The 15,645-nt window shown below is 38.0% G+C and overlaps 1 protein-coding gene across 1 annotated transcript in view; it reads left to right on the top strand.

The window, feature by feature from the left end:
• The window catches only part of LOC307258186 (nebulin-like), a 68,401-nt gene that overhangs the window by 37,721 nt on the left and 15,035 nt on the right, over nucleotides 1-15,645 (top strand). Inside the window, 33 exon segments of the mRNA XM_080037636.1 lie at nucleotides 31-228; nucleotides 665-769; nucleotides 1,131-1,235; nucleotides 1,356-1,463; nucleotides 1,808-1,915; nucleotides 2,007-2,114; nucleotides 2,250-2,354; nucleotides 2,491-2,595; nucleotides 2,688-2,786; nucleotides 3,202-3,306; nucleotides 3,448-3,552; nucleotides 3,655-3,759; nucleotides 3,951-4,055; nucleotides 4,450-4,554; nucleotides 4,676-4,780; nucleotides 4,911-5,015; nucleotides 5,233-5,337; nucleotides 6,392-6,496; nucleotides 7,693-7,794; nucleotides 7,942-8,049; nucleotides 8,175-8,279; nucleotides 8,381-8,485; nucleotides 8,584-8,688; nucleotides 8,810-8,914; nucleotides 9,038-9,148; nucleotides 9,263-9,373; nucleotides 9,502-9,603; nucleotides 10,252-10,356; nucleotides 11,258-11,344; nucleotides 12,622-12,735; nucleotides 13,156-13,260; nucleotides 13,950-14,054; nucleotides 14,786-14,890. Of these exon segments, the coding sequence (XP_079893762.1) occupies nucleotides 31-228; nucleotides 665-769; nucleotides 1,131-1,235; nucleotides 1,356-1,463; nucleotides 1,808-1,915; nucleotides 2,007-2,114; nucleotides 2,250-2,354; nucleotides 2,491-2,595; nucleotides 2,688-2,786; nucleotides 3,202-3,306; nucleotides 3,448-3,552; nucleotides 3,655-3,759; nucleotides 3,951-4,055; nucleotides 4,450-4,554; nucleotides 4,676-4,780; nucleotides 4,911-5,015; nucleotides 5,233-5,337; nucleotides 6,392-6,496; nucleotides 7,693-7,794; nucleotides 7,942-8,049; nucleotides 8,175-8,279; nucleotides 8,381-8,485; nucleotides 8,584-8,688; nucleotides 8,810-8,914; nucleotides 9,038-9,148; nucleotides 9,263-9,373; nucleotides 9,502-9,603; nucleotides 10,252-10,356; nucleotides 11,258-11,344; nucleotides 12,622-12,735; nucleotides 13,156-13,260; nucleotides 13,950-14,054; nucleotides 14,786-14,890 (3,561 nt within the window).

The following is a 15,645-nucleotide window of genomic DNA, read 5'->3' as shown; positions in this document are numbered from 1 at the left end:
TGAATATATGTTGTCCATTTTGTTTTCTAGCGTCTGTACAAGGGTGACTATGAGAAGAACAAGGCCAAGAACCATATCCCACCAGACATGCTGGAGATCGTGTCTGCCCACAGAACACAGGGTGCCGTCAGCGAAGTCGGCTACCGTAAGCATCTGCACCAGTGGATATGCCTCCCTGACATGAAGGTGTACACCCAAGCACGCAAAGTCAACGAGCAGCTCAGTGACGTGAGTAACTGCCCACAGCATGATTCTCTTCTGTTTTTTTTTTTTTTTTTTTACTGTGTAGCTTCAGTATTAACATATTGTTCAAAGGTGAATCAACATTGTTTGCATACATCTATGTACTTGTTTTCGTAGCACTTTATACAGTTCAAAATGAGTTAATACTACATTTTTTTATGTATTTATAAATGCATTGAAACCACATTGAGTGTGTCCCAATACGAAAAGCATTAGAAAAAAATTATCAAAAAAGGACGAACAAAAAATAAATATTATTCTATTCAAATCTATTCTTGGGCTTTACTATATATATATAATTTTTGTTCTAGCCCATTCGTTTTGAATCCATATACTGTATGAAAAAGGATTATGTTTCAACCAATTACCATCACATCTGCATATCACTTAACCTGTGTGTTTCGTTGTGTTCTCTCCCCAGATCATCTACAAGGATGACCTGAACTGGCTGAGGGGAATCGGCTGCTTTACCTACGACACTCCGGAGATCCTCCGTGTCAAGAATTCTGGAATCATCCAGAGTGATGTTAGCCTACGCATTATATACACTCTTATGTTACACATCCTCTTCAGTTATTTGGTTTTACAACTTTCAGCTATTTTAAAGCTATAGTGCATGACTTATGTCGCCCCTGCCATACTGAGAAATACAGTCAGTTTTGTGGAGCTGACAGGCTAAATCAACTTTGTATCAATAAACTTTTGGCAATGGCTAGAATGTAACAGACATTCATTCATATGATAAAGTTACACACAATAGCTTTAAGCAATATTTTTTACCTTCCCTTACAGTATAGCCAAGACAATATACTTTTAAAATGACATATTGTTTACTCAGAAGTGATACTGATGATACTGATTGCCATAGTCTTGTGTTTTCATTTCAGAACGCCTACAGAGCCAAAGCTATCGAATCTTTCAAGGAGTATTCGGTGGTAACTGACACTCCAGTGTATGAGACCTCCAAGAAGAACGCAGAGAACCTCAGCGATGTAAGTCACTCTTAAACATTGTTGACTCATTACTATCCACAGTATGTTTTACATTCCCTGACTAAAACAAGATCATGACCATGCATCTCATCATCTCCTTCTCTTCTCTTTTTCTCCCAGCTGCACTACCGCTACGATTACAATGCCAACATCAAGGGCACCAACACTGCTCCTGCTATAACCGTGGAGTCAGAAAGGGCACGCATGGCTAACTACATCCAGAGTGATGTAAGAGAATGACCCTCAATATTCAGTGTACTTGTTCAGAAATGAACATCACATAGAGATTTCACACACATAAATGTAATTTTTTTGTGCTATCACTGACACAAGTTAGTGTGCAATGACTGTAGGTTTTGCACTTGTTACCGCAGTTGCCAGACTACATTCTTAATTACACTGTAGGAATTTATGTGTCCTACATATAGTGCATTCAATTTCACATCGAGAAATGGCAGAAAGTTTGGTTATATTAAAGTTTACCTTCAGTGTTTTTTTTTAAACTATTTCTTGTTGTTGTTTTTGAAGCTAGAATGCTTTCCGTCTCACCATATTGTCTTGGTGTCTCTCAGAACATTTACAAGGAGGCCAACAAGACCGAAATGGCCACCGGGTACACCCTGCCCGGCGACACACCACTCCTCAAGCAGGCTAAGATGAACAGCGTTGTCACCAGCGATGTGAGTACTCCAATAATCCAATTAAATCTTTTTGCTGATATAGTCTTTGATGTTACTGTATATAACACTTTTTCATCCCTCGTATGGTTAGGTGAAGTACAAGGAGGCCCATGAGATGACCAAGGCTAAGGGCTACACTCTTCATCCAGAGGGTGTTAACTTTGTCAACTCAAGGAAGGCTCACAAGATTGTCAACGATGTAAGATAACACACCGCTACTTCACTATTGTTGGACACCAGACATTTTAGTGTTGGTGGCGATTCACATAACTACCGTGTGACACATTTACTGGTTAAAGCTGCCTCATATGTGACTTTATTTCCCCTTCTGCAGCGTCTGTATCGGGAACTGTACCATAAGCAAAAGGACAAGATCCACACAACCTACGATACACCTGATATCAAACAAGTCAAGATGAACCAGAAGAACCTCAGTGACGTAAGAAACAATTTTCACACGTTGATAAAATGTTCCATATATGGTACATGAAAAAGAAACATTTCAATGACAATTGACAAATAAAGTGACTTAACTTAACTATTCTAACCCCCTCTTTGTTCCCTTCTCATACTAGTTGTGCTACAAAGAGAAATTCAACAACATCAAGGGCCAGCTGATCAATCTGCCCATCACACCCCAGCTGCTGCACTGTTACCACGTCAATGAAATCACCAGCGATGTATGTTCGAAAAAGACACATTTGACGTTTGACACACATTTTCAGAAAAAAACATTTTTAAAACTTTTGTTGAAATTGTTTTGTCGTTTTAGATAAGATACAAAGAGGATCTGATGTGGCTGAGAGGCCTTGGCAGCTTCTTGTACGACACCCCAGAGATGGTCCACGTCCGCAAAATCACCAAATTCAGGGTACGTGTTTCTCTACGTCTACGCTATGCATCTAAAACAAAATGTAATATCAATGACATTTTTTTTTTAAATTTTCCTAATTTAATTAAATATATTTCATATAAATACATTTCATATATATAACACATGAAGTTAAATTACTCTAGAATTAACATTCTTTTCAGATGGTCGACATTTCTCTATTATAAATAATTTTTTTTACAGGTTTTATGTAATATTCATATATTTTGAGATACTGTATTTTTTATTCCATGAGCTGTGTGGCCGTCATCATCCAAATTAAAACCAACTTTTCCATGATATTCTTATTTTTAAAGATGCATCTGTATATCTGTATCAGTCATTGTCATGCCATAATCAACTTCTTGCAGTGGCATCATGACACATTTGTATGGCCTGTGTTTTCCTTATATAGGAGCACTATCCAGTGGAGGCTAAGAAGAACCTTCACAACTTCTCCGTGGTTCTGGACACTCCAGAGTACAACCGTGTGACTGAGCTGAAGACACACATGAGCGACGTGAGTAGAATTCTACCAAATGAGACTTGGCAGTGATGTAATCTTTTAAAAAGCCTGCAGTGCCTCTCTCAAATGTGTTGTATTCTGTCAGAATAAAACAACAGATTTAATATCAATTCTGACTTGCTCTATTATTTTCAGTGGATCTATAGAGCCCAAGGCAAAGTGGATATGACCAAGGCCACCACAACCGTGGACTCTATTGACGTCACCAGAGCCAAATGGGCCCAGCTGCTGACCAACAAAGTAAGTTCATATAACCGTTACTTATTGAATGGATCATTTGACACAGATTTCATTCATATTTTCTGATAATCTAATCATTGTTTTTTGTCTGTTTCTCTCCAGTATCAGTACACAGATCTGGCCGCCAAAGAGAGAGCTCACTTCACTCAGGAGATAGAAACTCCAGTCATGGGCCATACTAGGAAAATGAAAGTGTTCTTCAGTGATGTAAGTCTCACCCCCTTTATCATTTCTTCTTGATAAATGGGTTTCCTGGATTTTTTTTTATCATTGTGCTATTACACCTTCATAACCAATGTTCTTAGTGAGTGAGCTCATTCATCAAAAATCATTATCTCATTCTATTATTAATAAAAATTCTGATATTTTGCATTAATTCTTTTCTCCCTCCTTTTTAGAACAAATACAAAGAACAGTATGAGAAGATGAAGCACAGGTACACTGCCATTGCTGACACACCTTTCCTGATTCGTGCCAAGAAATCCTACCTGCAGTCCAGCGATGTGAGTGTGCCCATTGGCTAACCTTCATTACAAGCAAAATTATTGATATCAATGCCACAAACCAGATACGGTAATGTTAAATTTTTTATTATTTTTTCTTAACCTTCTATTTAACAGTAAACATATGTTTGAATTTGAAGATAAATATTGTCATTATAGGTCTTTGAAATATGGTATTTCCAGCTCAGTATTGACGATTGTCAAATATTGTTTTATCAAGGTTCAATCGTTACACAACATAGTACCTGTACAAATGATGGCAAATATGTGGCTTTGGCCTTTTTCATAATAATAATGCCTGATGAAGAATAGAAACTATGAACACCTCTTTATGTACAGTATTTGTGTGTGTTTTTATGATCACCTGACACATACGTTTTTTTCTTGTCTTCAGCTGCGTTACAAAGAGACCTTCGAGCTCGCTAAGGGCCACTACCACACCGTCAAGGATGCTCTGAACATCACCTACCATCGCAGAGTCACTGATGACATCAGCGAGGTCAGCAATTGAAAATTAACTCCTTGATTATTTTCTATGAATATATTTTTTTAAATATCTATATTTACGAAAATGCTTTTAAGATCATTTTCATTCAAGCTCTGTCGTCCCTCCACCTCAGGTCAAATACAGGGAGAAGTACATCAACTCTCTCGGTACATGGAAGTCCATCCCCGACCGTCCCGAGTTCTTCTTCAGCAAAATTGCCAATGAAAACATCAGCAGCGTGAGTACAGTTGACTGTTGACTTGCACCATTGTGTTCCATTATTTACTGACAGTAGGTAAAAAGGCAGATTGTTTAATTGACTAAATATGTAATATTTCAATGAAATATCTTTCAATTTCCCTCTTTAGGTTAGGTACAAGGAGGACCTGGAATGGCTGAGGGGAATCGGCTGCTTTGTGTGGGACACACCTGATCTGAAGAGGGCAGAGAGGAACAAGACGCTGTTCAGTGAGGTAAACCATCCCTTTAGGTCACAAGTTACCATTGGTTTTTTGTTTGATATTATGTTTACATAATTTTTTTCTCCATTCTATGCATGATTTAATATTTATGATGTGTTAAATTCCTATATCAAGTACGCTCGGTATTGTAGTACGGTATATATAGTAGATTGTAAACGGAGTGGTATGTTTTTCTGCATGTCCCTAATAAGATGTTTCTTGGTAACAGAGACTCTACAAAGCCTACTATGAGAAGAACAGAGGCAACTTCAAGTACACCTGCGACAGTCCGTTCTTCCAGGCTGCCAAGAACGCCTCCGTCCTCATCAATGATGTGAGTCCTTTCATTCTTTAACTCGATACGGTGACTGAAAAAATGTATTTTGGTTGCAAAAATATTATCGTAATTAGTAACACATTTGTAAAAAGAAGAAAAAAAAATTGTTAATCACATTTCTCTGTCTCTGTGCATCTCTATTGGACTCCCAGTTCGGAGGTAAAAGAGTGCAAATTTTTAATTAAAAAAATATTTTTGTATTATTTCAATATTGAAATACAATATACAATGTTCATCAGCTGCTCTTTTTCTGTGTAACAATAATACAAAATGTTTCATTCATTTTTCATAACTTGTTCTAAACCTTCCTTCTTCCTCCCTTCGACAAAAAGTCTCATTACTTGACATTGTGTTATGTGGAACATATATCTTTAACAACCTTCTGACGTTCTGAGCAGAGGTCCTACAGAGCATTTTATGAGAAGAACAGGGATAAGTTCACCATAACTACCGAGGATCCTAGATACCAGCTGGCCCGGGCCAACAAGAAGCTGAGCCAGGTAAAAACGCCTCGGCGGTGTTGTACCAACCGGCCTGCCGCCTCCTCCTCCAGTCCGGAGCACTGACACTGGTGCATGAGATCGTCAAACAGACTTCCCTGTCTGTCTGTACCAGTCCCTGCTCGTTTGTCTCTCTCCCTTTTAAGTCCCTCACAGGTCCATTGTAAACAGTGCCACTCAAATAGCATCCAACATGCTATTTGAGAGAGCACGACTCTCCTTTATCTGTGCTATCAGAGAGACAGTTCAATGAATGTGTCCAAACAAACTATTTTCAAACTTGGGTCAAGTCAAGTAGACACGAATAACATGTAAAAAGTAACATTAAATGTAAAATTTTAAAAATCATAAAAAAAATTGTCTGTGACTCTGAAGGCACAGATGACTACAAACAGCTGCTTCGTCTCACCTGGATCTCCGGAGTCCTTCCTCCAGTCTTCCCTGTGTTACCGCTGTTTTTCCCCTGTGTCCTCAACTATGGCATGCTGTGTTTGTGTTTGTGTTTGTGTTTGTGTTTGTGTTTGTGTGTATCGTACCGTGTGCGTGGACAGGGATTGTATACATCCAAAGCAAGGGATCTGCATAAGATTGGTTGCAATGAGCTACGTCGCCCTGACATCCTCACAGCCATTTACTCGTCCGCAATGGGCAGTAAGGTAAACAGCCACCGGTATCCACGGTAACTCTGTTCCTTGTCCACAAACAAGCAGAAAAAGAAAAAAAACTTTGTAGTTTTAAGACTTGTAGTTTTGAGAAGTACAGTCATAAGAGGATACATTGTTCCTCCAACCTGCTGTTTCTGGACAAGGCGTCATCAACTCCATCAAATGATCATTCTCCATCCATTCCATTTCAACCCACTTTAACTGCTAAAGTGGTTTTAACTTCCACACATTACGCCCTATACGCTTATCATGCTCTTATCACTCCATCAAATCTTCATGCTTTCATAGATTAAACTTTTAACTCATCTACTGAATTCTAGGTCTTAAAATGCCTTTAAATAAATGCCTGAAATACAACTTTTAAAGAATTTACTTTCATTCCTGGACTCCAGTTTTCTTTCATAGCTTTAGTCATTCTTTTTTGTCAATATGGACGTATAGTAGATTTAGTTTTCCTTAAGGTTTTGTTTGTAGATAAGTTGGAGGCACATTGTCTTTTTTTGATACTTACTAAAGTGTCAAGGTCAGAGATTTTTGATTTTCTAGACTCTTACTGCCATTTCTGAAAACTCTCAGTAAACCCACCTCAGATTTTGTGAGCTATAGCATAAGATGCAGAGCAGGTCACCATGAACTACGCGGGCACTGCAGACTCTCATAAGTGGTAACACAGCTTCTCGTCTTCATTTCCACCTCAAAATTAACCCCCTCTATGTTTGTGTATGTTTCATAAAGCATGTTTTTTTTCTAAATAACCTCATGCACGGCACCACTCCACTCATTGGACATACAGCATTATTTTATAGTCAGTGAAATGTTATCTAATACATATAAGTCATCTGCTTCTGACTATGCCTTTATACTGTCCAAGAAAAAAAGAAGAACACTAGATGAAAATCAAAATAATTTAATTGTTTTCACAGTTCTCACTTAGATTGATCATGTAATAACAGAAAAGACAGATGAATTGAATTTCAGTTGACTTTGAGGAGGACATCATTTTAATCTAAAATGAATGATTTCGATTCCATCACTGTCTTTCTAACTTAAATTGTCTTAACACTATTAGTTTAGGACATATAGATGTATGTTAAGCCACATACATTAAAGGCAAAACACAAGCAAATGATTGCAGTGAAAAATAAAGCTAACTTGTTTTTGTACGTCTACACATCCTCCTCCAATAGTGGAGGTACAGGGAGCAGTATGAACGTGCCAAGGACAAGTTCACCTCCGTCATGGAGACTCCTCTGTATGAGGTCCAGAAACGCAGCAAGAAAATCGGCGATGTAAGTTTTTGAGTTTTTGGATTTTACTTCTTTAACCCAGTGGTAAAACTGTTACATTTGAAACAGTCTTAAAGTGCTTAATGATTTCTTTATATTGTTGGTGTCTTTTGAATTGCTCTTGACTATGTGTTGATGATTATTTCTTAGATCATCTACAAGATGGAGTACAACAAGAACAAGGCTAAGGGATACACCTTGCCTTATGACACTCCAGCCCAGAAGCACATGAAGAGAGTGAGGGATTTGACCAGCAATGTAAGTCCCACTCAAAGTCGCTGCACCTTAAGTACCTTTTTATTTTTCAACTAAGGGCATCGAAAATGGCCAAAATATGAAATACATTCTTGTGTTTGATGTTGTGTTTTTCATGCATCTTGCAGCTGAAGTACAGGGAAGTCTATGAGAAGAGCAAGGCCCAGATCAACATGGACCCTGAGGCTCGCTCGCTCGTTGCTGCCAGGGATGCCTACAAGAAAATCAGCAACGTGAGTGTCTTTATTGGCGGTATCAGTTAAAATATCACTTTCTAATCACGGAAGATCAACATTGAACTTAACATTCACAAATTGATATTGTTTTTTTTTAGCTTGACTACAAGAAGAAGTATGAAGCCACCAAGTACAAGTGGATCTGGACAGCAGATAGACCCGACTTTGTCAATAATGCCAAGAACTCCATTCAGCAGAGTGATGTGAGTTAGTGCAATATAAATGGGATATACTGTACAATTATTATTACTACAACATCCAACATCTAATTGTTTTTTTACTCTCATGGCTTCACCCACAGGTTGACTACAAGTATGACAAAGAGTCGATGAAGGGCTGCGTGATTCCCGTAGTTGACGACAAGTTAACCCTCCATAATATGAAGAATTCAGAAATATCCAGCATCGTAAGTTTTTCCGCGTCCGTATTACCATCTCTTTGATGAAATGAAATGACTGAAGGGACTTCTTCAGGTGTGAATGTTTAACATGTTGTAAACTAATCATTTACGTGTTGCTGCCCTCCAGGTGAAGTACAAGGAGAAGTATGAAGCAGCAAAGGGCCACTACATACCAGTCCATGATACTCCTCAAATCCTCCATGCCCAGGCTGTGCGCACTTTGAACTCCGAGGTATAAGTATGATGAGTAAAAAAGTCAACTCATTTTTCTTACACTTTTGAATTTTGTACAGGTTGTTTGTGTGTTTTAAAAAAAACAATATATGTGCTTTAAGTTCTTTATTTTCCTCTTCAGAGCAAATACAAGGAGGCCAGTAAGAAGAACATGCAGTCTTGCGGTTTCAACACCCTGAAAGAGACTCGTGACACTGTCCACAGCAAGGAGTGCAAGAAGCTCGTCAGCGGGGTACTGCTACCGCTCTTTCACTTTTAGTTTGACAAAATGAGCTCAGCTATCTCCTAATCAATTTAACAAATTCCTTTTTGCTACTGGCTTTGACATTCCTTCCTCTCTTTACAGAAATTGTACAAAGCCAAGTTTGAAGAGGATAAGGGCAAGTCCAAGTATAACCAAATGATTGTTCCACCTGATGTACAGCACGCCATGAATGTGGCCAAAACTCAGAGCAGCGTGAGTAGTTTAAACTGCTGTGCTAAAATAACATTGTGTGGATTTTTTTAATTTAGAGCATTCAATCTCCACGTTGGGATAGTTCCACAGCCTATGTATTCCATCTGCTTTTGTGCACATCCCCACAGGTGTCATACAAGAAGGCTGCCAAGGCCAACCTGAACTACACCAGTGTGGTTGACCGTCCTGACATAAAGAAGGCTACTCAGGCTGCCAAGCTTATCAGTAATGTAAGTACCAAGTGCATGCATAAGTCTGGTAGATATTAGATTACTGAATGCAGAGAATATACAGAATATTTTTGTTCACTTTCACGGTTAGCCCATTTAGATATAAAAGGTCCCACTGCCCACTACACATGATTAAACCTTGTTAAGAGAAGAATGGCAAAGTGCAAAAATGTGGCATTGGCATGGACCTACAAAACAGTCCACTACGTAGGAAGATACATGTTTTTAAAGACAAAAAATTATTGAAAAAAAAAGTCCTGTGCCATCAACACTGTATGACTGAAAATAAGCTACAAAGATGGCTGAAAACCAAAAGTGAAACCACCAAAAAAAGTCAAGATCGCACTTATACAATACGATACGATACAATACGATATACTTTATTGTCCTCTTAGAAGTTTGTCTTGGACTCAAAGGCTGCACACATAAATGCCTTGACAGTTAGGGTAAGGGTTAAACAACATACAATACGCCCAAGCTGTACCAATTACAACGATGAATAACACATAACAAAAGTATTTCACACATCCTGTGGGTAAAACACTGTAAAACTATTGCACGATCTCTACAGCCTCAAGATGCATTGTTTAAACGTTTGTGTGTTTAGTACGTGGTCCCCTAATTTTTCTATTGTTTGGTCTCTGTCAGATTGGCTACCGTAACAAGGCTCGTGACGACGCCAGCCGTGGAGGTTCTCTGGTCAACCGTCCAGACATCACTCTGGCCACTGAAGTGTCCAAGCTGACCAGCCTGGTATGTCATGTTGAGTCCACAATGGTTCCATACAGTTATCATCTCCTAGAACATTTTTCTACATATATACAGATTTTTTACATACAAAATGGTTGGAATCAGTCAACGGAAGCCATTTTACACCAGCACACATCATCTGGGTGTCATTGTCAGTATTTTGTAGACTAGTATTGCTGTGTTAGATGCTTAGCACTTGTCAAATAGGTCTAACAAAAGAGCTAGCAGCAGCTTTTCCATAGCGCTTTCCGTAGCGCTTTGCCATCTCTGCATTATAAGCCATGCTGCAATCTATCGCTGTGATTTAGATGAAAGTAGATGAATATGTTTAACTGCTCATTTAATTGTTCATGTCCCACCCCCATCTATCCTTAAACCTTTTCTCTTAGCAGGGTACCTGCGGGGTCTTAAAAACTTTTTTTTTAAAGCATTGAATTTAATATTCTCAAAATAAGGCCTCAAAGGTATTGAATTTCACAGACAAAGTATTAAACTTTACAAAGACCTAACATTTTCTGATAACCATTTTGTAGTGATAAAATAAATACTGTGACCAATAAGCACTTTTTGATTTTGTTATTACACACTTGACTAAGCTATTGTTACAGTATATAAATGGGAGTATATTAATGTGAGTTTAAAATAAATATTCTTTATTAAAAGTAACTTAAAGTGCATCAGAATTTCCATAATATCCTTGCAAGTATGGCCTTGAGATTGGCGTTACATTTAAAAGGTGTAAGACTTCAATTAACTTGGATATCCCTGGAGGTACCCTGCTTTACTCCTTCATTCTTCTGTACTTTTCCCTCCTTATTCTTTACCTCTTTCCTCTCCTCCCTCCTTCCACAATGCTCTAGTCTGTGCTCTAGTTCTAATCCATCCGTCTCACTGCGCTTTGTAGGAAGACACACCCTCCCTCCATGGAGCCGCTTCCTATGATACCCCCATGATGCGCCACCTTAAGAAAATGAGTGTCATGACTAGTAATGTAAGGAAGTTCTTGCACTGAAACTCAAGGGGCTGCCAGCCACTATATGTCTGTCTTCCTTTGTCTTTCTGTTCCCATTGTATCCCTCTATTCACTGACTGATGAGTTGATTCCTGATTTAACTGAGTTTTCTGAGACTTTGATGGAAACTAATTATCAATTCTTACCATGTTGTTATTTTAATTTGGCTTGCCATTTTTCTCCATCTCAGCATTTTTGCACCCTATGCTCTTGCGTTTCCCTAACAAACTTTTGCTTATTGCTTTGCAAAGACACACATTGCTGCATTTGTTGCACTGGTGCCAATACTGTATGTTAATGTATCTAATTAATTTAATTTGTTCAAAATTCTAATATTTTATGCTGCTTTTCTGAGTGACTCAGTCAGTTTGTCAGCATCTGAATTTAAAAAATTGGAGGAACAACAAAAATTTAAACAAGCTAGTATTCGCTAAAACACATGTATATCCAGTAGCTAACTAGACTGAATTCATAGAGAGCCCCGAAGTCTTTAATGAATACTGGCACAAGTTTCCAAATGTGTAAACGCTGCCATTTTGGATACAACTTGAAGCAAGACAATAGAAGTCTGACTAGGGCCTTGGGGCATCTACGCAGCTGACATGTTTGGTTTGATTGAGAAGAACCATGAAATGGCTTCTTCATAAGGAGATGAAATGCTCATAGCTAGCTATTTGTACGTAACTTTATTGAGCAGAAAAAGGCCTCAATGAGATTAAAAAAGCGTGTCCTGGCTTCAATTTACCGTAAAATAAACTTTGCAAAATGATATACTGCTCCAAGAAAGTTCCTATGTCAGTGAGACAGTAATCACTCCACAACTCAGCCATTAGATAAATCAGGGACCAGTTTAAAAATTCAGAATAACAATACAAAATAGAAGATTTTCTTCTCAAGTCTTGAACCAAACTGCAGATGTGAACACACCCCATAGGAACCTTCTTGCTCTCTTAGACTGAATAGTGATATAATTGAGAGGGGGGAGTATATCAATGCATGAAAAAATGACTTTTGTGTATAACAAGGGATACAAGCTTCATCCACATGTTTATATTGGGTTGGGTACAGTGCACACAGCATTAAAACAAAACTATCTTTGAGGAATCTGAGTTACACATCCCTTTTTATACATCATAAATATGTTCTTCTTTATGTTTCCAGTGTGACGGAGTCTGTAAATCTTCCACTGTTGTTTTTTGTTTTTTTGTCCCCCACAAAAGTTTGCTCTAACTCTCCCCTGTATCCCGCCTCAATAGGTGAAGTACAAGGAGAAGTTTGACAAGGAGGTTAGAGGAAAGAAGCCGATATATGACATGAAGGATAGTAAGATTTACAAGACTTTGAAGGATGCCAGTGCGCTGGCTAGTGAGGTAAGTGCCCACATAACCAGCATCATTCTTCACCATAACATAATTTCACCAAAATTACAAAATTTGAATTATTTCCAACAATATTAATTCGGACTTTCTCTGTCTAACCATGTATTGATGTCTACATTATTTATTATTTCTGTAATTATTTCATATTAGTTTAGTTTGTTTTATCTATTATTAGAATATGAGTCACTCTTTCATTGATGTTTGTTTATGTAATAAATACAAAAAAAATTATTATACCTTATTTCTAACAAACCCTTTAAGACTTTATCAAATAGCAATAATTTTTCCGAAACGATCATAAAGTCTCTAATAATCAAAGCAGATGACCATATATTGATTACAAGGATCAACCACTCTGTGAGATATGTTTTGTCTACAATTTACGAGTGTCTGCTAACGCCCCACCTGCAGGTGAAATACAAGGGTGACCTGAAGAAGCTCCACAAGCCTGTGACTGACATGGCAGAGTCTCTGTCCATGCAGCACAACCTGAGCACCAGCAAACTGTCCAGCCAAGTAAGCCATCATCATCATCCACCATCATTAACCCATATTCTCCCACTCACACATCCATCCATCCCTACCCTGGGAAGCTGCTTGGAGTTAGTCCAGTTTCAGTGTGCCCTCCCTGGCTCATTGAAATGTGTCTGAACTCAGCGTTTCCATCACCTCATATTCCACAGTAACAACCAACATGCTGCTCATTATTGACCCTCTCATGGATTATACACTAAAGCTCCATCTTTAAAAAAACATTCCATTATCCTGTGACCTCATCTGGTAGTGACCTATACCCTTCTCACCCTTGACCTTTTGACCTTCCAGTAATATCACCTTTTATAACGTCTACTTCCATATTCTTTAATCTAGACTAGTCTAATTTTTCTCTCTCCTGTAGTTCATAAAAAAATAGTCCTTTATTAATGATCCCTTAACACAGAGCTCCCTGCCTACCCATTGACTCTAGATAATTTTTCGCTTCTTTAACCGTCATTTTTAATTATTCACTTTTTGTTGTATCGGCATGTCGTAATTTTGACATTGCTGTCCGCAGTCATAATGTTACTATTTTTTTGTTTCTGTCATTAAATACGAGATTTTTTTTTGTACAATGTACTGGATGGGAGTACTCTCCAGAAAGACAATCTTTTTGTCTGGTTTGCTGTACTGAGCTGTCTTTACTTGACTGGGAATTCCCCCTGTAGTATCGCTACAAGAAGAAATTTATGGACAGTAAGGGTCACTACCTTATGATTGCTGACACACCAGAACAGCTTCATCACAAGGAGGCCTCTGAACTCCAGAGCAACGTAAGTGGTGCAGACTCCAGGGATCGACAAACACACACTCCACACACCCAGAAACAAACATGTGTGTATGCTACTGTATATCTCCATATCCTGCACCTATGAGGAGGGTGTTGCATTAATTTTCTATAACTTAAAGTTGGGGACTACATGACACACACACACACACACAACCCCCCCACCCCCTGCCCTCCACACACTTTCAGTTGTAATTTAGATTCTTGTACAATACATCGAATGGTAGATTTTTGTTTAACTGTACAAATTAGATGAATAAAATCATTTTGAATTGGTCACACAAAAACTGCAACTCAACTAATGTACAGTAGTTTCCCAATTTAAAAAAGGTATGTACGTTTGTGCAGTAGATACTGTTGATGTTACCTACTTGCAGTGCAGGCGTAGTGTTTTAGATTTTGAAATGTATTTTTTCCTTCCATCCAGGCAACCATAATTTTCTTATTATACCCATACAATATACAAATCAAATATGTTAAAGTATTGAAACAAGCTTGATTCATGTAATCCATCGCAGTGAGCATTAAGTAAGTAAATATTATCATTATTCAAAACTATCTATCTATCTGCATATACATTAGCAGTAGCGCATTACTAGTAAAACTAATTTTGCCAGCATATGGAAATAAATGTAAACCAAACAGTGAACCTGCATATCTATCTTTCAAACTGTCTTTTGTAAGAGGATGACATTCCATTTGTTTGGGCTATTCCAGGTGAAATACAAGGAGAAGTATGAGAAGGAGAGAGGAAAGGCCATGCTGGACTTTGAGACACCCACATATGTGACCGCTAAGGAGGCCCAGCACATGCAGAGCGCGGTAAATACCCTGTCTGTCTCTCCTCTGTGTTTACTACTGCTACAGATGCAATGCACTGTCAATGGCGAGCCTGTCTCTCAGTCTGAAGACTCTTCAATGCCTGCTATATATATTATTAACATGTATTGTGATGTCTCTTGTTATATATTGATATGCTTCAGCTTATTGGATGTCCAGCTATTGTTTATATTCGATTTTCAGAATGTATCTGAAGCTTATAAAAACCTTTTACAATGCCTTTGATGCCAGTTTATTTAATCAAGACACTGTCTACAGTACTTATATAAATATAAATATATTGTTATTCGTTTGATTACAAAAATCACATCACATTTTTACTACCACTTTTAATTCTTCACTATTTGCTACTCTTAACTATCGTGCTTATAACATTTAAAAAAAACTGGGAGAAGGCAGTGTAAAATGTGTTGTGTAAACTTGTCATGGACTGTTTGTGTATTCTTTGTCGCCTAATGCTATGAATATATAAGTTCAGATCCCTATGACACAGGGATGTTAAAGGTAAAGTATGTTTGTCTGGATTATACATTTTTACAGTATTAAACTTTTATCAGTTAGTACATTTATTTTGATCACCATTATAGCAGTGGCAAACTCCAACGATTTAAAGTTGCTAACTCACAGCTTCCACACAACTCCTAGACTTCACACATGCACTTCTACATATGTTCAAATAGTCACATTTAAAGACTACACACATGGAAATGGGTGTCATTAAAGGGACAGTGCGTGGT

This window comes from Ammodytes marinus (genome assembly GCF_949987685.1).
Source record: "Ammodytes marinus genome assembly, chromosome: 12".
In the NCBI taxonomy this organism is placed as follows: Eukaryota; Metazoa; Chordata; class Actinopteri; order Uranoscopiformes; family Ammodytidae; genus Ammodytes; species Ammodytes marinus.
Note: the sequence above shows the minus strand (reverse complement) of the source record. Positions and strands in the feature narration are given on the sequence as shown.